This window comes from Acanthopagrus latus, chromosome 17, assembly GCF_904848185.1.
Source record: "Acanthopagrus latus isolate v.2019 chromosome 17, fAcaLat1.1, whole genome shotgun sequence".
Taxonomy (NCBI): Eukaryota; Metazoa; Chordata; class Actinopteri; order Spariformes; family Sparidae; genus Acanthopagrus; species Acanthopagrus latus.
In genome coordinates this window covers 5,239,718-5,266,384 of record NC_051055.1, presented here as the reverse complement: position 1 = coordinate 5,266,384, position 26,667 = coordinate 5,239,718, and the positions used below count along the sequence as shown (strand labels likewise).

Sequence of the window (26,667 nt, the reverse complement as noted above, 5' to 3'; positions counted from 1 at the left end):
AATTCGGATTTTTACTGCTAGTTATTTGAAGATAAGTAAAATTATCTTTAATATATATGTTATTCATCTATGTTTTTTTTTCTACATAACATAAAACTATATATCAGCATATGCTATAAAATAAGCATTTTACAAACATGTCTGCGTACCAGTCATCTAGTTTAGGAGTGTTCACTATTAAGTGGCACTCTAGTTTAATAGTCTACCAGACCTGGCAACCCTGGTTAACGGAGGAGAGCGCTTGAGCTCAAGCGTAACAAGTTATTATTTATCCACGTGGATGGCAGCTATGCATTCATCATATCATATACCTTTCATTATATTCTGGTTACTTTTAGGTTCGACATGACAAAATTTAAACTGAAACGCAATCACAAAGTACCTGAACAGGACTTAGTTAAACTTGGTGTGAATGCGCCCCTCTGTGGTCAACAGCGGGGCACGCTGGTTGCACACACTGCGAGGACCCGCCAAACACACAAACACATACACACTAGTGTAGACACATGACAGGCCCGCTAGGTAACCAGTGTAGCTAGTGCTGCTGGCATATTGTAATCGTAATCATGTTTGTAGCGCGTAGTATCGCAGCGGACCATAAAGATCTAATTCACGATGTGTCGTATGATTTCCACGGCCGGAGAATGGCGACCTGCTCCAGTGACCAGAGTGTCAAGGTAAAGTGAGTTCACGCAAAGTAGCCACATAACAGTTTGCTAATGCTAACGTTAGCTGTCACAGCTAGCTGGTTAACATTACCGACATTATCAACACACTTAGCCCACGTCACTATCGAATTAATTAACCCTCATTCTCCACTAGATTTGGACACATTTAACATTAGACAATTTAATACAGTACCGCTAATTCTGACGAATGAAACCAGCTTTATCCACTTGAATTTAGCTAACGTTAACTAGATGGGTAGCCGAAGTGCATGTAGCATACAAGCTAGGATAGGTGTAGGAAAGAAGTTTAGCACAGTTTTAATACAACGTTAAACACCTAGGAGTTGACTGATACGTGCGAACTAGTAGGTGTACGTTAAGCTAATGTCAGTCAAACAAATTCAAAACAGGAAGCTCGTACATTCAATACGTCTTTGAATAGTGCACGTTATTAGCTCAAATAATGTGTAACTTTACCTACATTAACGCTACTACTGTGCGGTATATTTCAACAATACTTGTCAACACTGTTTCACGTCACTCTTTTGTTTCTGTCAGGTTTGGGACAAAAGTGAGAATGGAGAGTGGCACTGCACAGCTAGCTGGAAGGTAAACCACCTGCTGCTACTTGATCCGTTTTAACTGGTACAACCTTTCCTGGTAAAACAATTCATCAGCAGTCTTACTTGCATAACAGCATATCACATTTGCATGATTTCCACTAATATTCATGACCTACTCTGTGTCTCTTGTCTACTTACTTATACAATCGTTGAGATGGATAGACATTTTGAACTAGTATTGATTTGACAAATGCCTTTCCTCATCTGTGCAGACACACAGCGGATCAGTCTGGAGAGTGACATGGGCTCATCCGGAATTTGGGCAGGTTCTGGCCTCCTGCTCCTTTGACAGGACCGCTGCAGTCTGGGAAGAGATTGTAGGGGAGTCCAATGACAAACAGAGAGGACTGAGCCACTGGGTTGGTGCAACACTAGCATCCATCTAAACTGTTAGAACAGCCTGAACTGAACATGTTTCTGTGCTGAATTCCGTTTGCAAACGTCTTCTGTTTGATACTATGATCTGACCCAAGTATCTAATGTTGCTCTGTTTAGATAAAGAGAACAACATTGGTGGACAGCAGAACCTCAGTGACTGATGTGAAGTTTGCCCCAAAACACATGGGCCTGATGTTGACCACCTGCTCAGCAGATGGAGTTGTGAGGATCTACGAGGCCCCTGACGTGATGAACCTGAGTCAGTGGTCCCTGCAGCACGAGATTTCCTGCAAGCTCAGCTGCAGCTGCATCTCTTGGAACCCCTCAAGGTTAGACCAGTGGTTTACTTTACATCAAAAGCTGATCTGACTTTGAAATGTGAAGAACATTTCCTATTCTTCATTTCCAGTCTTAATTGATTTGTGTCTTGTTTCAGAGGAACATTTAGTTTTTAGTTGTGAAGTTGCAATCGATTGTTGGTTGTCGATTGATAGATTAGTATTCAGTTCAGTTATTCAGATCAGCACCTGTTTTGATAACTGTTTATTCTTTTAGTAGTTTTCAAGCAATGATAAGCATTTGATGGTTCCAGATTCTCAAAGTGAGAATTTGCTTATTTAGATGTTTTAATATTGCATTTAACAGGGCTAAAAATTGATTGGATTAATTGACTCAATCTGATTTTTTTTTTCTTTTAATTTAATCAATTTTCTAATGAACATATATTACATTATTTATGGTGTAGTTGGATTGCTGCTAAATAATTAATACAGATGCATGCCTTGGCACCAGTAGCTCTAAAATATGCATAAATATGATGTAGCTAAATCTTTCTGTGGGTTAGGGTTTCTTTTTTCTGCAGATTTTTTTTGAGCAAACAAGGCATTTTTGTATTTGTATGGGCTGTATTCATTAAGTCACTATGTTGTTGCATGTCTTGATTTCTTAGCTTTTAGATTAAAACCACATTAAACTGTAAAAAAAAATATACTATCACCCACTGGGTTACTGTTTACATCAACGAGGTGTTTGCTACTGGCTAGCCAGCTGTGATGAGTTCATTCTGTTCTCGATATCTCTAGAATGAATTTCCATTATCTAACAGTGCAAATTTATGAAAGCACTGTTCGATGCTGCGTCTTGGACCCTCAGGCCTCCACGTCATCCATTAATTCTAGATTATGGACACCACAAAGGGCACTATCCTGCTTAAGCCATGGTCCCCTGCCAAAGAAAAGAAAAAACAAGACAATGTGCTTATATTTTCGTGTGTTTTGCAATCACACAATCAATTTAATTAATTTCAAACCCCAAGGTGTCTGTACCCAGTTGATGCCGATGCTGCTCATTTTAGATTTAGGACATAGGGTTTTGATTTAGAACAGTAAACTAGTAGTTTGACTGGAACTACTTGATGAGTGCCAGAGGTTTCCATTTATCAAAAGTTAATTCACACCCTCAAAACAATCAGCATCGAATATTCACAGAGACCATGGTATATTTAAATTGAAGGATGTTTCCATGATAAAATAACTTACAATTTTTATCTGGATACAAAGCTTCAGTAGCGCAAAAAAAGTACAACTTTAGTTTCTAATACAGATTCCTCTCCTCTCTGTTCCCACGCTTTACTCACTATTAATCACAGGGGTTTTAATTTACCTTGATGTGAAGTGTACATAGTGCAAAATTAGAGCACACTTGCTTTGCCTTTTCACTGATTCTCTCCTCTCGAGTCAATTTTTGAGTCAATTTTTATATTGGGGAAAAGACTGCTCTGAAAACAAATAGTAATAATCTCATAGAATGTCCCCCATTCGCTAAGCTCCGATTGCCCTCTGTAAACCTGGTGGGAGAACATTGCTGCTTTCATGTGCTCCTCATACACTCTTATTCATGAGTTAAAAGGTGTTTTTACAACTTGTTTTGCACACCTACACCTTTTAGCTTTCATTTTAAAACCACATTAACTGAAAAAAAATACATAGAGCATTGGGACATTGCAGCAGAAGAAGCAAACCTTTAAAATAGTGCATCAAATCCCTATATCTGGATAGTGATAGAATTGATCTGTCTGTGGAGTTTGAAGATCTGTGTAACCTTATATATTTTTTTTTTCTCCCCACCACGCAGCTCTCGTGCCCACCCACCAATGTTTGCAGTGGGGAGTGATGACAGTAACGTAACGTACGGTGGGAAAGTTCAGATCTATGAGTATAATGAAAACACAAGGTAGGTAGTCCTGTCGTGTTGTTGGCATATCACTCTTAAGAATTTTTTGCAAGTTTTTAATGACTTTTTGTGTTTTCATTTGTAAAAAGGAAGTATGCTAAAGCAGAGACACTGATGACCGTCACTGATGCAGTCCATGACATTGCATTTGCACCAAACCTTGGAAGATCGTTCCATGTACTCGCCATTGCAACGAAAGATGTCAGAATCTTTAAGCTTGTTCCCATGAGGTGACTAATTCAGGTTTTTTTTCTCTGTATTGTCAAAGTTGTCATATTAAGGTTATTTCACATCTCATACATGTTGAATGTACAGATCCTTAACAATTGCTACAGTTTAGAATGACAGAAGTGACTACCTACCACCATGCCAATTCATTTTCTGTTATTTTGATCCATCTGATAGAAAGGAGAGCACATCAACAGGACCAACCAAGTTTGAGGTGCAAATTGTGGCTCAGTTTGACAACCATAACTCCCAGGTGTGGCGTGTGAGCTGGAACATCACTAGCACCCTGCTGGCCTCATCCGGAGATGACGGGTGTGTGCGCCTTTGGAAAGGTGGGAAGTAATTTTTTGCTACTACTACAACTACAGAAATTCTCAAACATCTTTGTCACATTTCAGATGTCCACTGGAAGTGTTTCAAAAGTGCAGTTACACATTCCCAAAGATAACCTTCTAATATGTTGTTTTATCATTTATTGAAAATGGAGCTGCAATGATTAGTCAGTTGATTAGTTAAATGAAAGAAAATTAATTGCTCACTATTTTGATAACCAATAATCGTTTCGGTCATTTTCAAGGGAATCAAAAGAAACCAGTAAAGTTGTGGGCCAGTGAAACCAAAACATTGTGTTTGCTTTCCCCCTGAATCACTTGTTGATCATGGTACAAGCAAACATGATAACTGATTTACCTCATGCATTCCTCTGTAGCTAACTACATGGATAACTGGAAGTGCACAGGCATCCTGAAGGGAGACGGCAGTCCACTCAGCGGCTCATCTGGTCAGCCCACAGCCATGAGCACTGTGGTGGGCTCCTCTGTTCACACCTCCCAGAACGCCTTGAACGGGATGTCTGCAGGAAGGTAGGTGGTGTGGTGAATCTGACGCCACTCACCCAGCCCCATCCAAGTCAGAACTGACAACTTACTATGCCTCACACTGACTGGGACTGCAGCTGCTCACTGACAAACTTTCTGGGCCCACACTGACCAAATGTTGCACTCATGCAAAGAGCTTGGCTTCGAGCATTCAGGTTGTCGGCACCAAGCCTGTGGAGCTGAATGTGTTGTGATGGTTTGTTGTTTTTTTTGTTTGTTTTTTTTTCTAATAAACTGTACCGATGCATGTTATACAGTAAAAGTAGTTTTCTGATTTACATTGTTAGTGTTTGGGCTAACATTTTCTTGGTTTAAAAAGTAAATAAACCTGTTTATATGAATTAAATATGTGATTATTATTTCAAATGCTCAGGCTATTTTGATATCAGAACCAAGGTGTTAGGGTTACAAACATTATTATGTAAATATGTAGAAAACTGCTTCAGCTTTAGTCTGCTACACCTCACATCTTTGATACTTTTTACCATCTCCAGATGAGCGATGAAATCAAAGTCCAGTCATTTTCTCAATCATTTTTTCTCCTCGTTTCCTCATTAAACGTATCGTTGAGCAAGTACTGCCAAACTCTTTGCTGAGCAGGCCAGTTTGAATGAACCCCTATTAACCAACTGCAATAACATAAAAAAAAAAAATATTAACATATAGAGTATGAGTATGAATACAGCCAGTGACACTTATGATTTAAGAAATAATCTCAACATTTTTGATGATCCAGCCTCACTTGGTCTGATAGGACCAGTAGCTTTCAGTGCTTGATATAAGCAGAATGTTAAGCATAGTCACTGTTTGTCACTTGTAGCCACACTTTGTCGCTGTGGCCCAGGAGGTAGAATGGATCATCCAGTAATCAGAAGGTTGCAAGTTCAATTCCCCTGTCTGCATGGCAAGTACTGCTATCTGTATGTGTGGGTGTGAGAGAGAGAGAGAGAGAGAGAAGAGGCTTGCTTAAAAACTTGGATCATAGAAATAAAGAACTGATTCAAAATGCCATTGGAGTCATTTGACTAAACACATTTTTGTTTTGCTTTTTGAGAGCCAGTCCGATTTTTGGTACTATTACAAGTGTTGGGAAGTTAAAAAAAATCAGATATTGATATATCCGCCATATACACAAACAAACTGTGCATTTAATCAGCATGGTTCTGTTCTTGCTTTGATGTGATTCAAATGTGGTTATCAAGCACTTATGACAAAGATGTGTAACAGGGAGGATATTTTACAGTTTAACAATAAACTTAATCATCTAAAATGACATCAGTGCACCAAAACACACAACATACCTCACTGGGAATGTTATAATTTATATTTCATCTTTGGGCATATCAGACTACATACATGCTGTTCTGCTTTATCTGTGATAGGGCCAACATCCAATATATTGATGGGGCTGTATTTTTATTTTTAATTTTTTTCCACATTCAGTTTATGGCTGTATTTATGGTCAACTTTATGATTTCTAACTTAACATAGCCTCTGCACTTACCATTCTTGGTTTTGACTCAAGTGTCACCTATAACCGGATTAACAAATGTTTTATAATGTTCTATATAACAGAATAATTAACATTCCAGCCAAATTTGATTTTGTAATGTGTGTTTTAAAGAGTAATTTGTATAAATGACAGGAATTAGTGACAAGTTGTTCAAGTAATGTGGTGTTGTACTGCTTGTTGCATGCAGGGTTGGCAAGAGAGCTCCCTTTGCCCCTCCTGTGCGGCAGCTGACCTCTTCAAAGATATACCAACATTCTGCGTATTACTAATGTCTCCTCTGCATTTGCTACCCCTTTGCCCTTGGGTTAATATAAGTGTGTGAGTAATATCCATCTGAATACTTGAATATTAAAGGCTCTGTTGTGGCATGTAAACAGCACTGTTCTGTTCTTCTCAGCTGCCGTTTTTTCCCCCACATTTAATTCCAACATGTTTGCATGAGGTTCACCTCTTTTGATGACATTGCATGTACACATTTACAAAAATACACTCTGTCCACATCCTCTCCGTTTTTGTTTCTAGAGTGTACATGCATCCTTTCTCCTATTAAGCTCTCAATTCTACTTTCCTTTTATGTGTCTCCCTTGTATTCCATCGTCATTGTCCTCTCCCTGTCCATGTATTTGCCGTCCTTGTCTCCTTCCACTTCCCCCCCCCATTGCTTCAGGTATTTCTTTCCGCCTCTGGATCTTCCCAGGGCAGGGACCAGGTATGGTCACCTGCTTCCTCCTTCCTCCCTCATAGAGCACTGTGATGCTGAGCCCATTCAACCTCAGCAGCAGCCTCTCCCCCACAGACACTCCTCTAGAGCACTTCTGCCCCTACCAGAGGCTGAGGGGCAGTGATATGGGGGTGTTTTAGCTTGACCGTGTTTCGGGGATGGGCATGGGCCACACAACTGTCATTCATTTTTAATAAAGATTGTTGATTTTTATTTGCTGTTTTATACTGTTATTTTTCGTGTGCATGTATTAGAAAGGGAACTGGAAGATGTCATGAAGATTTTGTGAAGCTATTTTGAGAACCATTTTAATGTTTATGTGTCTAATAATTGATACTGATAACAAAAAAAATGGTATATAGTGTTAAACTAATAGTGTAGGGTCATGGAATCTGCTATAAAAAGCCACATCCATGTATTACATTGTGCTGTTTTGGAGGTCATAACCCTTTCCTTTTTTTTTTTTTTTTTTTTTTTGAAGGACACTGACAACCTCAGCCATCAGTGCCTGCCTAATTATCACTGCTGATGGAAGTCAATATTGTGCATAGTGGAAGTCAGCAGTCAGAAGATATTAAAAGAATGTTATTTTTGACTGTTTCCTTCAAAACAGACGGTATTCATTCATGTATGACTGACTACCATGTGAGATAGCTCTGCTCTTGAAAAAGCAGATGATTCATTGTCTCATAGTTCTTTGGTCAGATATGAATCCTGTATTTTGAAATGTATCATTTATTCTAAAACATGAACTGGCATGGTTCTCTAAAAACTGACTCGGTTGAAAGGGGGTTACACAAAAAAAATCTTGAACAGTTTTGTTTGCATCCAACCAAGTAACTGATCCCTCCTACTTTTATGGGCTTTGTGCTGACCCAAACCTCTAAAGGCAGAAACAAGACACACATTACACACATTTTAATTCTCCTTGATCTCAGCTCAGCCTTTCATACAGTGGATCATAACTGAGTCAACCATTTGAAGGACTATGTGGGCATCATTGGTTTGGCTCAGGATCGGTTAAATTTGTATCTGTCAGACGGGTCCTTCTGTGTAACACTTACACATGCCTCTTTTTTGTGGTGTCCTCCAGGGGTCTATTATTTGTCCCCTCTTATTCACTGTTTACATGCTACCTCTGGGGCAATCTCTGTGCAGACATGACGTCACCCAGCTGTATGTCCCAATAAAGCCTGGTATCACCAGTGTTGCATGCATTATGTACTGCCATGCTGAGATATAAAATTGGATGCTCAAGCATTTCCTGCAGCTGAATGACCCCAAATCAGAAGTGGTCATTATTACGCCCTCTGGCTCTAGCACTAGTTGCATTTATAATCTCAAATCTATTCTGAGTGCCTTGTCTAATTCTAGTGAAGAGTTACAGTCCAACTGTGACACTTGACAAAGACCAGGTTATTCCGTTCCTTTGCAGACTTTGCAAAGGTTTTCCATGATGTTATCTCCCCCAGACTTCACTACTGTAATGTACTTTATTCTGGTATTAGCAAACCACACATCCAAAGACTGCAGTTGATATTAAACTCTGCTGCCAGGCTTTTAACACATACTAAGAGAAGTGACCACATTTCACCCATTCTTTCTGAACTTCACTGGCTACCTGTGAGATTTCGAATTAATTTTAAGATTTTGCCCCCATTTTTGTCAAAGTCCTGCCTATATCTCTAATCCGTTGACTCCCTATGAGCCTGATCGCTGCCCGAGTTCCTCCAGCAGAGCCCCATTAAAGGTTCCAAAATTGCAACTTGTCACTGTAGGTGAGTGGGCCTTCCCTGCTTGGAGATCTCAGACAGGCAAACTCAGTATCCTCTTAAATCTCTGATTAAGATTCACTTTTATCATATGGCTATTTTTTATCTGATGGTATTTGTTATTAACTATTTCAGTTATTTTATTGTTTATATTTCATCTTTTAGATCAGCACTTTGTAACTTGCTTTTGAAAGGTGTATTAAAAATAAAGTTATTATCGTAAGTTTTATTCTATCAGCAAAATAGTATGCCATTTGTTTTGTAAGGGAGAAAAACGTTTCATATCAGGGCCCACTCAAACAGATGACTCAAATGAACTGAAATGCATGTGAGAGCAGTTCTCTCAGCAGGCAGCTGTCTGCCAGCCAATGCATCCTTGCAGCTGCTTGGCCAAGCATATGATACAATAAACTCCCCTCTTGGGCAGTAACTAAATTTATACACTTGAGTTTTTGGCTATGATTTATATTGCTACAATCACATACATGCAGTCTTCAAATGAGCATCCTCCTCCTTTCATTAATCCTGGAAGAACAAACACCCAATGGATACACAAATGGGCTATTTTGCAAACTTCTCAAGCATCCAGTCGAACAGATTGACACAATTAACAGCCTAGCACGAACGACAATTTCCTCCCTCTCAGTTTTGTTGTCCAATCAAAGTGATCCGTGTTTATCAAGTCCCGCCCACGTGACATGACGCTCACGCGGGCTTCCTGTGGTTTCTGGGCGCTGTTTGGTCCGCCGAACTGGTGCACAGTTTGTTTGATTTTAAACAGTAATGACAAACTTAAGTGTCTGCGAAGTTACTGTAGGGACTTAACTAAGCTTTAAAACTAATCGACGCAAGTTTATGAAGGCAAAACTCGAGTTGGATTGGAAACGCGGTCTCTCGGCCCCCCTCTGGAGTACTGGAGTAAGTCCAACAGACGTTTACATTATGATTTAGCTCGTTAGTTGATTCTGTTGTTGGTGGTCAGTCTGGTCAAAAGTGGGTTAGGGCAGCAAGCATTTTTAGAGCTAACTAGTAGACTTTTCTGTAACTTGTCTTGTGGCACTTTCCTAACTAAACAAACGGAGATAGTGGAGTAACGTTAACGCAAATTTGGAGCGTACAAGTTTGACAAACACTGAAGTTGCTAGTGTTAGAAATTAGCTGACCTAGCATAATTAGCTAGGTAATTTCTCTCAACTTTTTTTTTATTTGACCAAACTTTATAGCAGCATAACTATATACATGGGCGTATTTAAAAAAAAAGGCTTACTGCTGCCTTTCTTCACTAGTTTTCACGGTTATACGGCGGTATCAACAAGCTGATTTCTAAATTGACTCACCTTTCATATTGTCCCATTCGTGCTAGCTTTCGCAGGTGATAAGATATCTTTTGAGTTCTCAGAGTAATACTAACCTGTCACTTATGTCGTCTGTTTTTCCCCCAGACATTACAGATGGTGTTCACCTGAAGTCTAGCCACATTAGGCTGTCATCCCTCTCCATTCAAAAACATGGCAGACGGTTTCTACAAGTTGGAGGATGAAGCCTTCCCCAGTTTCCTCTACAAGTCACTGGACAGCACCAGTGGCCGCGCCACGCTGGGGAATGTAACATTGGGTTCAGGCCCAGGACTTCCAGTCGCTGCCTCTACAGTGGCTAAAATTAGACCCGGGTCTGACAACAGGTGGGAGCATGCCGCTGCTTTGGACAGATGTAACTTTTTGGAGAAACACACTCATGCATCGTTCTCTGAATCATCATACATTATATTGGTGTGGGGGGGAGATTGACACATACCTGCTAAATATAGAATAGGGTATGGATGCATGCTGAGAAGTTGCTGCAGGCCTTTTTGGTTTTGAGATTTTCCACAGAAGTAACAGAAACAGTACAGAGGATTTTAGCACTGATCCACTATTCAGTTGCTAAATTTAATTTTGGACCACTCACCATGATGCAGAGCTGTTTAGTATGTTAACGATCAGATTTTTTTGTGAAAGCAATGCTATGTTATTTTACTTGACAGAGGAGATTCTGTTGAAGCATCATACCTCGAAGGGAAAGGGATGCCGATGGCCAATTCACAGTCGTCTCTTGGTGAAAAGGCCAAGTTTTCCCTCGGCTTCACAGATGACTTGTAAGTATATATGTATACCATACATGAAGTTTACACTGCTGAGTTATATTTTGTAATGTTGTCCCAAGGTCTGTTGAAAACCACTTTAACGTTCACGTTCCTATATATCTTTTGGAGTTGGGTTGGAGTTGATCATACTTAAAGTGTGAAGTCTCATTTTAATGCAATTTTTTTTATTTTGCATTTCTTTTCTCGAAAGGGATTCCTATTGCTTGTGTGGAAAGTAATAATGTTAAACAATAGTATTTATTTTTTCCACCTTCCTTCTCAAAGTGCTTTGTATTTGGTCCTAAATATTTACATGTATGCCTGCATCACAGGGACAATGCAGATGACTTTATTGCAGCCCATCGTCTGTCAGACATGCTGGTGAAGATTAATCTGAATGAAAGTCCAACGAGAAACCAAGGGTCCATGGTGGGGCTTCCTACCAAACAGACAGGCTCAGTCCATGGTCGGCCCACAGAACTTGGAACAGGTAAAAGCTTTTGCTCCTGTCTAGCTTTAAGGGTATAACCCTGTTACCGTACCACTCAGGAGTAAGATTCAAAGACTCAAAGTGTGAATTGTCATATGCACACATGTTTCTCTGTACAATGAAATTCTTCCTTTGCTGTCCAAGAATGCCAAAAATGTAAAAAGGAAATACATTAATTGATTAATAAATAAATAAATAAATTACATTTCCATTTTTTCTTTTGGCCTTATTGTGCATATGACAATACACACTTTGAGTTATTGAATCCAACTCCTGAGTAGAATGGTACGACCCCGTTCTTGTCTGGAATACTTGTCAAAGTTTCCTTTAAGTTTTGCTTTGCATTACTACGTGGGCTTTGTTCTTATTGATGTACTGACAAACAACAATTTTCATTATCAGATGGCTAATACCTTTTGTTTTTCTGTCTCCTTTGACAGAGCTGTCCACTGGACTTCTGACATTTGCACAGTTTGGACATAAGGATATTACAGATGCAAAGGTATTATTTGGTGGCTCTTTTCTACAGGTTGACAAGCTGTTGTACGTTTTTATCAGTTTTGCTGTAAGGACCCAGAACAGTTAGGCCCCTCTGGGTCTATGCATTACTGCCCAGCATGTATGTTTGTTGTATTCTACATGTGAGGAAAAACAAGTGAAATCCTTTGAAACAACAGTACCAGTGCAGAGATGCGTTTTATCTCCATTAAAAACTGTGATGAATTACCTTTACACTTTCATTACGTTTCGTTTTCCCTGGGTAATCCACACAGGTCCAGTCTTTACCAACTACAGCTGAGGAGGACAATGTGCAGAGCGAGGGAGTGGATAGTGACCATTTCAGCGGCAGTAACTCAAGCTTCTTGGCAAATGAGAAGCTCATGTCTGTGGACAGCATGAACAGTGATATCACAGGTATGACTAACTTTCATGTTCCTTTTTTCTATTCCCACATCGTCTTACATGCTTATTACACTTTGAACACTTTACACATCCTTTATATTTTATTTTCAGAGAATAATGTAGAACATGTGTTTGATTCCCAGATGATGACCTTGATTCAAACAACCTGCCTGATGATAAGCTGGAGCTGTATTTCAATAAGCTGGTCCCTCCTGCAATGCAGAGAGGAAGAGTGGAGGGCCAGGAGATTCCAGGCACAGTAAGACTTCACTCTTCTTTGAAACACTTTCTGTTCATCAACTTTTTAATCTTCTGAATCAGCATCACTAATCCATGAGAAAAGTAAGTTACTCTTTATCACATGTGTTTGTTTCAGTGTCCCCATTGATATATTTGATTGTTCATAGGGACTATCAGGTGGTGTTGATGACTCATCAAACCCAAGTTCTACAGAACCAGAACAATATAGACACCAATTCCTTGATGATTACAGTCAGGTGAGCCCAGCTCATATTCAGAGAACTTGCACATATATGACCTTCCTACTTGAAAATACTATTCAGTTTTTTTTAATGTCCTAACCCTGGAAAATAGGGGGTTGGCAAGAGACTTGTATTTATTAACTGTTGATTATAAATGTAGTATCTTCTACTATTCTGCAAAACAACCACGTCTGTTGTTATCTCTGTATCTTGTCTACCGTTTTGTTCAGGAGGACTTCCAGATGCCTAATGTCCGTCTGGCTGCTACTGGTATGGACTCCTGTCCTGCCAGTGACGAGGACACTGAGGATGAACTGGAGTCTGCCAGAAGGACCAGCAATGCAACCAGGACACGACTGCTGCCAAGCACCTCCAGACAACTGGTTGGGAATAGTAAACTGTATTGTTATCAGATTTTTTTAAAACACTCAGATATAATTAGCAGCATCAAAAATGCAGTAATGAGTTGCCCCACCATTTTTATCAAAATGTATTGTACAACAGAGATTTGCTTTATGCAGATCATGCTTTTATGTGTGAGTTTATCTTCTTGATGGTACAGGTTGGAGAGAGTCATCGTCCCAGTTTCAGGCCAGGCTTAGAGGGAGGCAGTTCTGATGATGAGGCTTCCAGTGGTCGCGGTGGTTCATCTCTGTCTGGTATTGAATACAGACGATCTGCAGAGGGACAAGTCATCAACCCTCCAGTCACAGGTGTAATATTCAGCTTAGAGGATTGTCTTTCACTGCCTTATTTCTTTCATTCTTCCAGGTTTTTCCTACTCTAATAATGTTTATACATAATTGCGTTTTTAAGCTTGATGCATACATTTAACAAGAAGCTGTTTCTTATTGATTCAAGTGAACACTAACTTATTTTAAACCGATAATTGTCGGTCTTCACAAATGTTTAGGTGACCAGTTCTTTGTTGTGTTATTGTGTGACCCAGGTGATGGAGGAGGTGGGGATGGGAGTAGTGGTAGTGAGGAAAGCGGAAATGACGGTGGAGTTTTAACCATCCCTCCCCCAATGGCTAACGTCCAAACAACCTATGATGTCCTTCGTGGGCTGGGGATTGTTGGTAGCAGTGCAGTTGGGGAATATGAGGATGGCGATCTGAATACTGAGGTAAGACCTGCTACTTCCCAGTTAGCTCCGTTAGCTCTTTTTTTGTGAATGTTTATGAGTCACACCTTTGTGTAAATGCATAATTACAACAAAAGATGCACTTTTAAGATTTACCGTATTTTCGTTTTTGGCTCGAACTCATCTTCAGTGGGAGTGCATGGGGCACTTTTACGCTAGCATTCAAATTGCTATCTATAACACTAAGAATGCTCAACACGAAATGAAATTTTGCTCAAAGTATCACCAGGGTCTCTACACATCGCTCAACTGAACAACATACACTCTACACAGACGTGTCGATCCCCAAGTACGTCTGGGCTGCTATGACGACGGCTAGAGGAAGAAGCTACTGCTAACATTAGTTGTTCAAAAACCTTTTAGTAAACTCCTTGTACACAAACAATGTTCTCACTGCTCGTGTTTATGTGTAGAGACCCTGGTGATACTACGAGCAAAGTTTCATGTTGTGTCGAGCCTTCTTAGTGTTTTAAAAATAGTGCCCCTTCCACTTCCATTGAAAATCAGTTTGAGATGAAAAAGAAAATATGGTAAATAAGGGTGTCACAATTTCGATTTTAAATCAAAATTGAAATTAAGTTACAGTCTTGAACTTCGAATTAAAAAATTTAATCATTGATGCTGCCACGCCGCCATGTCATGTCTGGTCGGCTTGCAGAGCGGAAAAAAAACACACTGGTGTTGAAGTGCTGCGAGTCAACCTCCTCTAACTTCCTCTAACCCAGGAACTATTTGCTACGGCCAGCAAATGATAGCATAGTGTTACACCATTTCTGTTCGGCTCCCGGACCGTGGTCGGAGGCACAGGGGAGATGATATCCTCCAGGGCTGAAGTTTGTGTTTACCTATGCTGTACACTTTATTGCTATTGCTACTACTGCAACTCCTTTTGCTTCTCCTTCTTCCCCAATTCATTCACTGTCTGCACGTACACACACTCCCTCACTCTCGCTCACCCACTCACACTATGTGCACCTTACACACACACACCTCACGCACCTGTCTATTCCTGAAAGGGGCTACGCCACTCTTTCAACAATAGCAACTGCAGATGCAGGAGACCCATCAACAGAACGTGAACCCCCTCCTCTTTCACTGAAGTCGCTGGTGTGGAAGTATTTTGGATATCCAGTGAGTTTGACAACATTCCAGTCGACAAAAAAGCCACAGTTTGCAAGCTCTGCAGAAACTAGATGGGGGGGTTATTTTGTTTAAGTTTCTAGTTGATTGAAGATGTAAATTATTGTTACATTATGTTAAAAAATGTTTTGAATTTGACGATGTAGCATGGTGCATTGCGAACAAAGGTCAGAAATTATATTGCATAAAAGTCTAGTCTAAAAATAGCATAGCAACCTGCGCTTGAAAAAAATGAATGTAAAAATCGAGAATCGAATTGAATCGTGACCTTAGAATCGAAAATGTAATCGAATCGAGGATTTGGAGAATCGTTACACCCCTAACGGTCAATCTTAAAAGTGCCTCTTTCGTCGTAATTATGCATTTACACAAAGGTTTGACTCGTGAACATTAACAAGAAAAGCCTAGGTCGCATTTTGGCGAGAGTTTCACTTTAACTTTACTTACTGGAAATCAGTTCTCTTCGCTCCTCTAAAAGCCAACACAGGAAGATGTGCTGTGTTGCTTCTGGCAGCTACTGTTTTAGATTGTCGACGAAGTTGATTTCACACTAGTCAGACAGAGCTATCAACACGTCAGCTATGTGACAATATTTTACACTGGATAACCCCACTAGTAATGGAGGAACATGTTCAGTATGCAAGGCTGTAATGTCAAGGGGTGACACAAGTGTTACCAATGTAAACACCAGCAACCTTATGAAGCATTTTAAGATGCGTCACGTGAAATAGCACAAGGAAACTGTTCTCCTCAAACTTGAGACAGTAAGGGAACGCATTTGATGTAGGCAGAAAGACGTGCAGTCAGTGAGCTTTACTACTGACATGTGGACCTCCATCATGTGCCCCATGTCTTTCCTGAGTCTGCACATTGGCTGGACACAGTATTGTCTTCAACATTTGCCCTTCAAAGTGCAGTGTGGCAAACAAACAAGTTAAGTGAGTAAATTTTAAGGGAATTATTTATTCCTAGATTTATTTAAGTTGCATTTCACTACTGTCTTAAACTGTTCTATTTAAAAAGTAGCTGCACAAAGCAGATTTTAAAGGGATTGTTATTTATACCTAGATTTATTTATTTGTTCTTTTTCAGTTATGACAGACTGTCAAAATAGATAATGAAAGACTGTTGATGAGGCAATCATTCTTGGCAAGGTTTTACCTGAGCCACACCATGGAATGATGATAGCATTCATATCACATCTTTACAGGGTTAGTAGTATAAAACACTGTTAAAAGGAACACGCTGAAACCCTAAGCCCTGGTATCAATCTCTTTTTTACTTTTACACATCTTGCTGATTGATGTACGTACGTAACATTTTGCAGATGGGTGACCGTTTGGGTCCTGTAGGAACAGGAGAGACCAGCTCCTCCCTGGGAGCATCAGGGGGACCACAGAGGCTCTCTACCAGTAACTGGAGCATGGTCCTGGACAGACAGGAGGCACTGGTGAGTTGCTCAGCTTTCCACTTTATTCTATACTTGCTTGTTCTGTTTTACAGTTGTATCTTTACCCCAGTCACTCTTGGTCTTTTCCCTCTGCCTATAACTCTTAAGTTGTTGTAACATTTATAAAGCCTTGTCTTGCCTTGTTGCAATACGGTAGCCTATTCACAGTCCAAGTTAGGAGTAAGCTAGGTGATTGTTGTTCACAAGTTAGATTTGATGTGAAATATAACTTCTAAATAACATTTTATGTTGAAATTCAGTGTGCGTCATCTGGTGAGTCATAGTTTGTGAGTGTCTTTCATGCTGAGGATAATTAGTCCAATATTTTTCATTGTGCTGTAATAAAAACATTAATGCATTTGCCTCTTACACGATTTAAGTAAAAAATGTATTAACTTTTTGCATTGAGAAGAAGATGTGAATCACTGCACAATGAGAACACATGAATAAAGTGAAAGCTCCAAAGGCTAAAATTCTACTAAAGAAAACGTCCTTTGAAGCCTCTCTTGTTGTCATTCTGATTTGAATGCTAGGATGCCATGGAGAACACAGAGTCTGGACCAACTGTTGACAGGCTGTTAGGCTCCATCTACCTGAAAAGTGGAGCTGGACTCAGGTGGCCTCAGAACTCAGCAAACTTGACTGCCTCCCACATTCAAGGCACCCAGGGAAGCTTCCACCTCTCCCAGGTGAAAAGATGAAAATTGATATTTGAACAAATTTCCATTCTTTTGCAGCCTATTTAACTTTATCATCACACCACCAGGTTTTGCTCCCAGAATGTGATGAGGATGATGATGAAGGAGTAGATGAGCCTGATGGTGCTAGGCCTTTCTTGGGCCTAAGAGGTGGGCCCTGTGGTGATGTGACTGGTGCAGAGGCTTCAGGCAGTACCAGTGAAGATGACAACAATCCCCTCTCCACCTCCCTGGAAGCCAAGTATTTCTCCCAGAGCTTCCACCAGGAAGATTTAGATGACGGGTGGAACCATTGCCCAGACAACCTGGAGCTTGAGTTTCAACAAGGTAAATTTACTGAGTTATTAGTACATGCCTCAGATTTGACACACAGTGGTGCATTGTGTGATACAAACAGCATAACTTGTCGCTTCAGGTACCAATGGTGTGGTTTATCAGAATGAAGATGGGCAGTGGGTGACAGACCTGGCATATTACTCCTCCTTTGAGAAAGTACTTGATGGGAACACCTCAGAGAATTTGGACCAGTTTCAAACTGAGGAGTTTGTTCCTTCTGGTATGTACCATGTCTACAGCTCTACTGTAAACTAAAATTGTTCCACTCTAGTATTTTGGTTTTTCCAAATCACTGTAAAAAATATAAGCTTAAGCCATTATTTTCTCTTCTCAGGTGATGCTATGGAAAAGATTATGAAGGATCAGGAGGAATTTGAGAAGGAGCACCAGTTCATGCAGGTATAACCATCCTCTTTTTCCCCTTCTGTCCAGTAAACTGCTAGCACTAGCTTTGGTGTGTCATCAGAGGACTGTTTAGAATTCCCAGTGTCAATACTGTTCATCTGTTTATGTCCAGACACACTATACAACCAAAAACGATGATATTAATGATGTTGTTTAATAGAGACAGATTAACATAAACAAATGAATTGGTGAATAATGGTAATGTAGTTTATGACAGCTATTTTATAAGGGAAACTACTGACCAGAATTTTTCAGCCACACTGTCTTTTGTAAAGCACAAACTCTTGTTTTTTTTGCTTCCCACAGGAGGAGAAGATTGAACCAGTCAGCAGCAGCAACACCTTTAACAGTGACTCATCTTGGAAGATCCCCACTGACAGCCAGGTCCTGATGAGGGCTTCACAGGTCTCCTCAGAGTTTAAGCAGGGAGACCAAAGCTACCTGCGACTGTCTTTGGGGCAGTTTTTTGAACAACGGTCTGAGGCCCTGGGATGTCTGGGCAGCATTGGTGTGGATGCAGTTAAACGGGTCAGTATAACTGCTTTTGTAGTTGTCACAGAAGTTTAAAACATGTTTTCTTTCTGTTTCATACATAAGCTATTGAGAGTTCAATCATACATAAGCTTGTAGAGGAGGATGTGCATTACCATTAATATGCAGGATGGTGGCTGGAGAGACCCCAGAAATGATTATAACAGTTCTAAGGAAGATTATCATTTCAGCTATTTTTTTTTAATCATGTTCTTACAATCTAATATTGTCATGTTGAGTTTGCATTCACTTTTGAAGTCCTTCTGAGATGGTATTGTAATATGTTTTAAAAGCTTGTTCTTTGTTCTGTTAGCCATCCTTTGGCTACATCATTACCTCTCCAGAGAAGAGGGAACCATTTGCCCTAATTCATCCCTCAGAGTTCTCAGCTAGAGATAACTTCCCTCACAGTGACACCATGGAACTCAGTGAAGCAGATACAACTCTCAACCCAGGTGTGTTCTTTCAATTTCTGTAGCTCATATGGCAGTGCCTGATCCTTTCTATGTTTTGCTTATTTTTAAATGATTTGCGCCAGGGGTCTGAAAGGCCCTGCTGCTTCATGGAGTAGATGCCTCCATTAGTTTGTAATTGTAGCATCTGTTGTTGAAATATTGATACATTTTTTTAATACTGCAAGCCAAGTGTAAGGTTTAAAGAAGTAATTTATAAGAAAATAAAGATTTGGACTATTAATAATTGTGTGCATACAAATGTCTATTCAGAAATATTGCACTTTCTTATAGTGCCTAGAACACTGAGGTGGCCTTCCTACGAGATGACAAAACCATCCTTGGCCCCAAGCTAATTGGAGTTTGACACCCCTGATTTGCCCTGTGTTTCTGTGACTGTTACTCATGATCTTCTCTTTGCAGAGGACTTGGAAAAAACTCTTGAGGCACTAGATGAAAGGACATCACCGAAAGGTGATACAAATCCTGAACCATGTAAACAGGAGGTACGCAGCTCTTTTTAATGTATTGACATTTGAAAATGCGATTAGATATACAGTTGCATAACTTTCTAACATAACATGTCCTCTTTAGGACCATGCTGTTGGAGCTGCATTGCCCAACCACAGTGAGGGCTCTGGCTCTGAGTCAAACTTGGTTAACCAGAGTTGTGTGTCCCCCGAAAATAATAGCAGCCATCTTATGCTGAGTATCAGCACGATTGCTTCAGCCATCGCTGATGCTTCCATTAGCACTGACCCATCACAGCTGGCTACCATGATCATGGAGCTGTCTAAGAGGAGTAGGGCGAGGAATCGACCTGCTGTCAACTACACAAAGGAATCACACTCTGTTGAACATGTAAGCTTTAATTTTTTCCCTTTTAAAATATATTACTAATACATTTACTGTATTTAGTATTGGTTATTTCCAGCCACTGCAAAGTTGTGTTAATCTGTTTCCATTTCATTTTCTGGGGGTAAGAACATAAACAGTAATCAAATACCTTAACCCAAGACTCAGTACTAATCTAGACTAGGAAGTCTGATATTTTTAAAGTTTAATGCATAAATCAAATAAAGCTGGACTGCAATTATATTCTGACAGCTTTCCCAATGAATGTTCATCTTAAAGCAAACCTGTCATATAAAGCAACATGTTCTGCTCTCACTTAAGGTCCTCCCTGAACCATATCAGAGTGCCTTGTTGGACACGCTACAGAGCACCACCTTTGTTGGAGAGCTAAGTGCCTTTGACATGGAGAAATACCTGAAAAAGACTGATGTGTCAGACAGCAGTGATGCCTCTGTGGCACACACCACCTTTGACCTGACCAGCTGGGCTGACAACCTCAGCAGTTCTCAAAGGAACCATCATCCAGAACATCCTGACGAACAGGGGAGCTCAATTCAGCAAGTGGATAATGAGACTCAGCAGAAGCCCACAAGTACAAAAACTGAAGAGATAGACAGAAGAGGAGAGACAACATTAAATACTAATTCATCTGCACTGTCCCTTTTAAATACATTATCAGCAGGTGATAAGGCTGACTCAAAAAGAAGCTCTATTCCTCGTCCTTGTACATCCTTCGGCTCTGCCAGAAGGTCTGTGGGATCAGATCGATCTTCTACTTTCAAGCCCCCTACGGAAAAAATAGGAGCATCAGATAACTATTCTTCTTCTGTCACCAAGTCTTGTGGTTCCTCAGATAGGATGCATGCAGCAAATGGAGTAAAGATAGCAGAACTGAACCCACAAGCCCCAAACACCACTGGGTCTTCCTTAGAAACATCACAAAAACGGGATAAAAACAATGCTGGCTTGACAAGACCTCCACCAGGGAATGGGCAGTCAGGCCAGTCAGGCCCTCAGACACAGTCCGGTAAGAGTGCAGGCCAGCAGCAGCAGCAGGACAGACCCAGTAATTCTCCAGAGACAAAATCACCACCCAGGAATATCATGGCTTCTCCACTACCTAATAGCTCTGTGGAGAAACTTGTTGGCCACCCCCAGCCTTTACGATACCCTTCATCTGGTGAGTAAAACTGTAGACATCAGTAATCCCCATATTGCACATGATAAGAGGTTATTGCTCATGTGACAGTATTGATATGTGATTAATTTATATGTTGATGTTAACTTTGTTTCTTAGAACTGCAGAAAGGTTTTTCTGAGCCCTGTGTGGAGGAGACACAGTGCCACTTCAGACCGTCCACCTCCCCACTTACTCACTCCTCTCCAAGTCAGACCTCCATTCAAAATGCAGATTGGTAATGCTCCACATCATGAGTCAAGTGTATTGAATGATAGGAATATGGGCTGCAGCTATCAATTATTTTGATACGGATTATTTCTGGGATTAATCAAGTAAAATGTTTTCATTAAATCACTTTTGCTTTATTAAAGAGCTATGGTAATCTACAAGGGAGAAAGAAAGATGGCTTAAGATCTGAAGAATGAATAAACAACTAATTGCCTCTTCGTTTAGAAATATCTATTTATATATTACATATATGTTTTGTGGTAATATAGCAAAAAATGTCTGTGCACTGTGTGCTAAAGCAGTTACTACAAAATAATGTCTGAAGCTGACAAAACCCTGAGTCTTTCTGACATTCACATTCCACAAGCTAAGCTTTTTCTGAGCACGTCTTTTCTCTGACCATTTCTCTGCATTCCTCCATTTTGTAGTACGCAACTGAACCTCCACTCACGTTACAACAAAATACATGCAACTTCCATAACAGAAGCATGCAGCAGTAATAACCAATAATAGTAATAATGATAATAGTAATGAAAGTATTATTCGGTTTGATCAAGTAATCATTTCAGCCCTTATAGTGATTATTGTTGAATAACAATTCATTGTGTGGCTTTAAGTTGGATTCAAATGACCCAAATTGATAAATGATTACCTGAAAAGAAAGAAGTGTCCCATTAATCTTAAACAATGAATTGCTTGTCTAGTCCAGTATATAGTCTAGTTTTCTGTTGTTTTGCTGATACACATTACTACTGACAGACATGAGACATTCACATTTTGAGTCAGTTATAACTTTGTTCCCATGTTATCTTATTTTCCTAGCATGGTGTCACCAGCGTCATCCAGTGGAGGTCTGGCAGACAGACGTCCATGTGTTGAGCTCTCTCCTCAGTCTACCTGCTCAAGCCCCAGTCTCAGCAGGCTAACATACATCTCAATGAATGATGGTACTGTTGTACCTACACCTGAGAGACAAAAGGTACGGTAGGACGAAGCAAAAATGTTTCCTTTCTTGTTGCATGAGACATGGTTTGTGCTCTACGAAGTTAATCTTGTAATGCCAGGTTGCTATCATGGGGACATTATTATTGAAATTTTGGAAATGTGCTCTTGCGGGGCTGCAGTTTGGCCTGCAATGTTAACAAAATTACCCCCAAATAATACCATTTAATAGATATTAGCCCTTGAACTATGAGATGTTCTAAACTTCTATTTTGATGAAAAAGTTGTTTTATTGATGAAGTGGTTCTAGTTCTGTATTAATCATGGCTGTGTTTTTTATTGTCTCTGTTTTTTGTCCTCCACAGAATAATTGCACTATGGCACTGAGTACCACCATCATCAGATTTAGTCCAACCCCACCTGTGGAACCAGACGCACTGTCTAACCTCGACATTCTTGGCCTTACCAAAAGTCTGGACCAGATTCAACCGCAGCATTCTAAAAGTCTGGACCCACTACCAGTACAGCAGTGTAAAAGCTCAGAGCCCTCACGCAGTGGCTCAGCTCTGAGCTGTACTCGCAGCCAGAGTGAATGTCACTACCACTGCCCTGGGGACAGAACTGGAGATCTTTCAGCAGGTTGCAGGAGCACCAAACACCTCTCTGACTCCAATGTAAGACAGCTTACTAAGGTGGACTCAGGCTATTGCAGTAATCTCAACATTCAGCAAGCTAACAACACTGTAGCTCCTCAGAGCTCTCAGCAGTGGGGAGGTGCTAGCTCAGTGTCATCATCTGTGTATGCTGGTGGCCTTGGCCTGCCTCCATCCTACTCATCAGAGGGACTTCACTATGTGCCTATTCCCAGCTTTAAGCCCCAGTGTGGCGGCTTGATTGACCTTCCACAGCAGGGAGATATGCAGTCCCTTCTCACTGGACGCTCGCTCTTCAACTCCCAGCTGGCCCATCAGTATTTGGCACCTGAAGCTCTATTACATCCTGCTTCTTATCATGTGGGAGCATCAGGAAACAGTCTCTTCAGTATGTCATCGACAGGCATGTCTTTTCTCCCTACTGAAAATTTGGAGCAGCTGTGTGATGACTATTTAGCTTCTTCTTACTTTTTTATTTTTTTTCAGGCATACCCAACAGTGATCTCACGGTGAGACACATCCATCCCACGTCAGGTTCTCTGGGGATTTCTGGGGCTGCCGGGTCCCATCATCTCCCTCAACCACATCAGAGCCAGCAGGAAATGGGAATGATGGGAAAACCCTTCAGCCAGTATGGTGCAGAGCCACTGATGGCAGGTGGGCTTGAGGAACTGAGATGTAGCAGTGATTTTAGTTTTCACACAAAGGTTAAATTATCCTTTTTCATAGATTGTTTAGATATTGAAATTGGAAACAGTTACTGAATATGGTGAGGTTAGACCATTCATTCATACACATTCTTTTGTTTATATTATTTTCATACCTAAAATAATTGTTTGTTTTATCATATACAGGGACATTATCAATCGTGTACATAGCAGAAAATTGCAACAGGCAATTCTACTATGAATTTTTAACTGCTGTAATCCATTATAGTTATCAAGTCTCATATTTTTCACTCCAGTTAGTACCTCCTCTTCTGCACTGAGGGGCAGCATTTCCCTGTACCAGCTTTACTCTTTCCACTGTCATCCTCAGGCCAAGTGGTAGTACCAGAAGAGTTGCGGTTCCCTCACTCCTGCTGTGTAGGCATCGCCTCACAGACCTCCCTCAGCCTCTTCAACCCCTCTGAGAGATGGCAGCAAGTATCAATCAGAATCACCAGCCTAGCTATTGATGGAGAGAAGGTGAAATGTTAAAAACTTTGTAATGATTAATGTTCGATGAAACCCATGGCTTGCTCATTTAATTATCACATTTTGTTCTATCTTCAATGCCCATCTCAACAGGTGGACAGCTTGCCATACCAGTGGCTTATAATGAAGAACAAGACAATCATTGGTCCAAAGACAACAGAGGACCAGAAGCTGATCTTCATACCTCCACAAGCTGGTGTCTACCAGTTTGTCCTCAGTGTTTGCTCCTGGGCTGCATCTTCTGAGACTGAGGTTGCTGCCAGGGCCAGTATGTTTGCTAAAAGGGTGGTGTTGGTTGCCATAGCAGAGAATCCTGCACTAGAGGTGAGGGACTCCAATTGAAAGGTTACACTTTTAACCACATGTCTGTGTGTATATACGTGTGTCTGTGAGTGTATATATATATGTTTATGTATATTGCCATCTATCTATCTATATATCTATATCTGTAACTATATATCTATGTCTATATGTTGCATGTAAAATGGTATCTGAAGTTCATTTTGACTCTCAGGTTGAAGTAGGCAAATCTGGCTGTCTGGATTTTGGAGACCTTCCAGTAGGCAGCGCCAAATCAATTCCCCTTACACTGATCAACAAGACTCATGCAACAGTGCCCATCCGGCTGGTCATCAGTGCAGTAAGTCAACATAGTACATTTCTACATATTCTTTGAGCACTTATTTAGCTTAAGAATTTCACCATCTCAATTTTATGCCTTAAGAAGGCTTAAATACGTCCGTATTTTGCATGTAGGTCTTAAATTACATTTAGTCAGGACTGAAATATGTACTTTCATTTACCACTTCCGGTGTCACCTTTTTTGTTTCTTTTTGTTTTGGGGAAATGTGCTGGGGAGATTGACAGTTAGCTCCGTATGTTGTACTCCTTTCTGAAGTATCCAGGAACATAAGTGGCATTTTGCCAACAGTCTTCTGGAAAGACTTGACTGCGGAATCTGCTACAACTATGGGAAAGTGTAAATTTAACAAGTGTTGGCTTGAACAACCAGAATTCAGGTGGATAAAAGCCGAACCTAATGAGACAAATGAATCTGGGGGCCATCCACATGGAAACGCTTGTGTGTAAACACACACGTTTTGCATCGTTTTGGCCGATCGTCCACATGGATCCTGCACTTTTTTGAAACCTGGTCTCAGGGTGGAAAAATCTGAAAATGCTGCTCTTGTGTTCTCATGTGGACAGCGAATCTGCATGCTTTGTGTATCCATGACGAAATTGCCCCACCCCTCTAGCCATCCACCTCTTAACCCCGCAGTGTCTCATAACAACAATAATGGTGGACTACATGCTTGTGTTCGTGCCACAGATAATATTGAGCCTATTAGGGTTACTAGTGCAAAATATTGCCACTACACTGAGTGAAAAAGGATTATGGACAACCAACTAGTCATTTTTATCTCCTTGTTTTGTTCGGTTTCTCCTTCTGTTTGTATACAGTGCACTAGCTTTATGTGCATGCTCGGTCTCCTCTTTTCCGTTTTTGGTGAATTTCAAGTGCCACCTATGCGCTGGGCTATGAACTACAACATGCTGAGTTGTTTTCAATGGATCCGTTTGGATGAAAATATTCTTACCAAGAGGTCTTAAAAATTCTTAAATTTGACTTGTGTTTTTATATATATATATATATATATATATATATATAGAGAAAGCATATATTTTTTTTTTTTGATGTGTTTAACAAAAGGGTATTTGTGTTTCTGCTCTGACTAAATTTGAGGCTGTTGTAGAGGGTCTACAATAGATCTACAATATTGCTATCCACAATTCTGTGTTTATTTTGCTTATAAGCAACAACAACAAAACATTTCTGGTGTTTTGTATAATATGAAATAGATTAACTTATATGGAAATACAAATATTTTAAAATGTGAAAAATGCCAAAAGTGCATACTGGCCTTTGCAATTTTATGCAATTGTATTCTTACAATTCACAGCTGTTAACCCATATGCAATCTGAAAGAAACACTGATTAAAAAAATAGCAAGTGCTCAGTCTATTAGAAGTAATTCATTCAGGGTGTTAAGTGCAATATCCGTTATCCAGCTAACCATGTATTTTCATTTAATTCATTTCAACTGTACATGGTGAGCGCTAGGCTCTGTTTTTGGCTAGTTGATCTTCTATGGCTTTGCATGGCTTTTGATAAAGGTAGGGAATAACTTGGCAGCTGAAGAATGTATGAGAGGGCACAATGTAACAAGGATCAATTGTTTTTATTAGGTGACCCACATCTCACCACTGAAAAAGACTGCAAGTCTTGAACTGTGTGTGTGTTTTTCTGAAATGGCGGAAATGATTTGTTTGAAGGCATCTGAGAAATAATGCCATTACACTGACAGCGTTATCTGCTTGGCTGTCCTACTTTCACGCAGTTACATTGCTGGGTGGTGGTTGCTCAGATGTGTGCTCAGGTTTGGA

At 40.3% G+C, this 26,667-nt stretch overlaps 2 protein-coding genes across 6 annotated transcripts in view; both read left to right on the top strand.

The window, feature by feature from the left end:
- The first annotated feature begins 444 nt into the window (after positions 1-444).
- Positions 445-7,454, top strand: seh1l (SEH1-like (S. cerevisiae)). Of its 3 annotated transcripts, XM_037074505.1 has the most exons (10): positions 446-677; positions 1,227-1,277; positions 1,504-1,650; positions 1,787-1,998; positions 3,803-3,901; positions 3,991-4,131; positions 4,307-4,461; positions 4,839-4,992; positions 6,708-6,838; positions 7,188-7,315. In XM_037074505.1, the coding sequence occupies exons 1-9, from the start codon at positions 567-569 to the stop codon at positions 6,787-6,789; spliced, it is 1,152 nt and encodes a 383-aa protein (XP_036930400.1). In that variant the 5' UTR covers positions 446-566; the 3' UTR covers positions 6,790-6,838; positions 7,188-7,315. The 3 variants fall into 3 exon arrangements, with proteins under 3 accessions (XP_036930398.1, XP_036930400.1, XP_036930399.1); XM_037074503.1 differs by lacking the exon at positions 6,708-6,838 and having other exon boundaries at positions 445-677; positions 7,188-7,454; XM_037074504.1 differs by lacking the exon at positions 7,188-7,315 and having other exon boundaries at positions 6,708-6,899.
- A 2,268-nt stretch (positions 7,455-9,722) lies between these two features.
- Positions 9,723-26,667, top strand: part of cep192 (centrosomal protein 192) — a 38,886-nt gene continuing 21,941 nt past the window's right edge. The window contains exons 1-28 of one of the 3 annotated variants that reach the window (XM_037074494.1): positions 9,723-9,931; positions 10,456-10,694; positions 11,037-11,147; positions 11,468-11,625; positions 12,066-12,127; positions 12,399-12,540; positions 12,672-12,787; positions 12,936-13,025; positions 13,241-13,393; positions 13,573-13,723; positions 13,960-14,138; positions 16,624-16,746; positions 17,280-17,435; positions 17,513-17,771; positions 17,860-18,000; positions 18,115-18,179; positions 18,492-18,713; positions 19,030-19,171; positions 19,592-19,674; positions 19,763-20,029; positions 20,345-21,203; positions 21,321-21,438; positions 22,254-22,410; positions 22,739-23,414; positions 23,513-23,683; positions 24,065-24,213; positions 24,316-24,546; positions 24,737-24,862. In XM_037074494.1, the coding sequence (XP_036930389.1) occupies positions 10,522-10,694; positions 11,037-11,147; positions 11,468-11,625; positions 12,066-12,127; positions 12,399-12,540; positions 12,672-12,787; positions 12,936-13,025; positions 13,241-13,393; positions 13,573-13,723; positions 13,960-14,138; positions 16,624-16,746; positions 17,280-17,435; positions 17,513-17,771; positions 17,860-18,000; positions 18,115-18,179; positions 18,492-18,713; positions 19,030-19,171; positions 19,592-19,674; positions 19,763-20,029; positions 20,345-21,203; positions 21,321-21,438; positions 22,254-22,410; positions 22,739-23,414; positions 23,513-23,683; positions 24,065-24,213; positions 24,316-24,546; positions 24,737-24,862 (5,280 nt within the window). In that variant the 5' untranslated portion in view covers positions 9,723-9,931; positions 10,456-10,521. Of the gene's footprint in view, positions 9,932-10,037; positions 10,194-10,455; positions 10,695-11,036; positions 11,148-11,467; positions 11,626-12,065; positions 12,128-12,398; positions 12,541-12,671; positions 12,788-12,935; positions 13,026-13,240; positions 13,394-13,572; positions 13,724-13,959; positions 14,139-16,623; positions 16,747-17,279; positions 17,436-17,512; positions 17,772-17,859; positions 18,001-18,114; positions 18,180-18,491; positions 18,714-19,029; positions 19,172-19,591; positions 19,675-19,762; positions 20,030-20,344; positions 21,204-21,320; positions 21,439-22,253; positions 22,411-22,738; positions 23,430-23,512; positions 23,684-24,064; positions 24,214-24,315; positions 24,547-24,736; positions 24,863-26,667 lie in introns of those variants that run through there. The other 2 variants (XM_037074492.1, XM_037074493.1) reach the window with 2 other exon arrangements.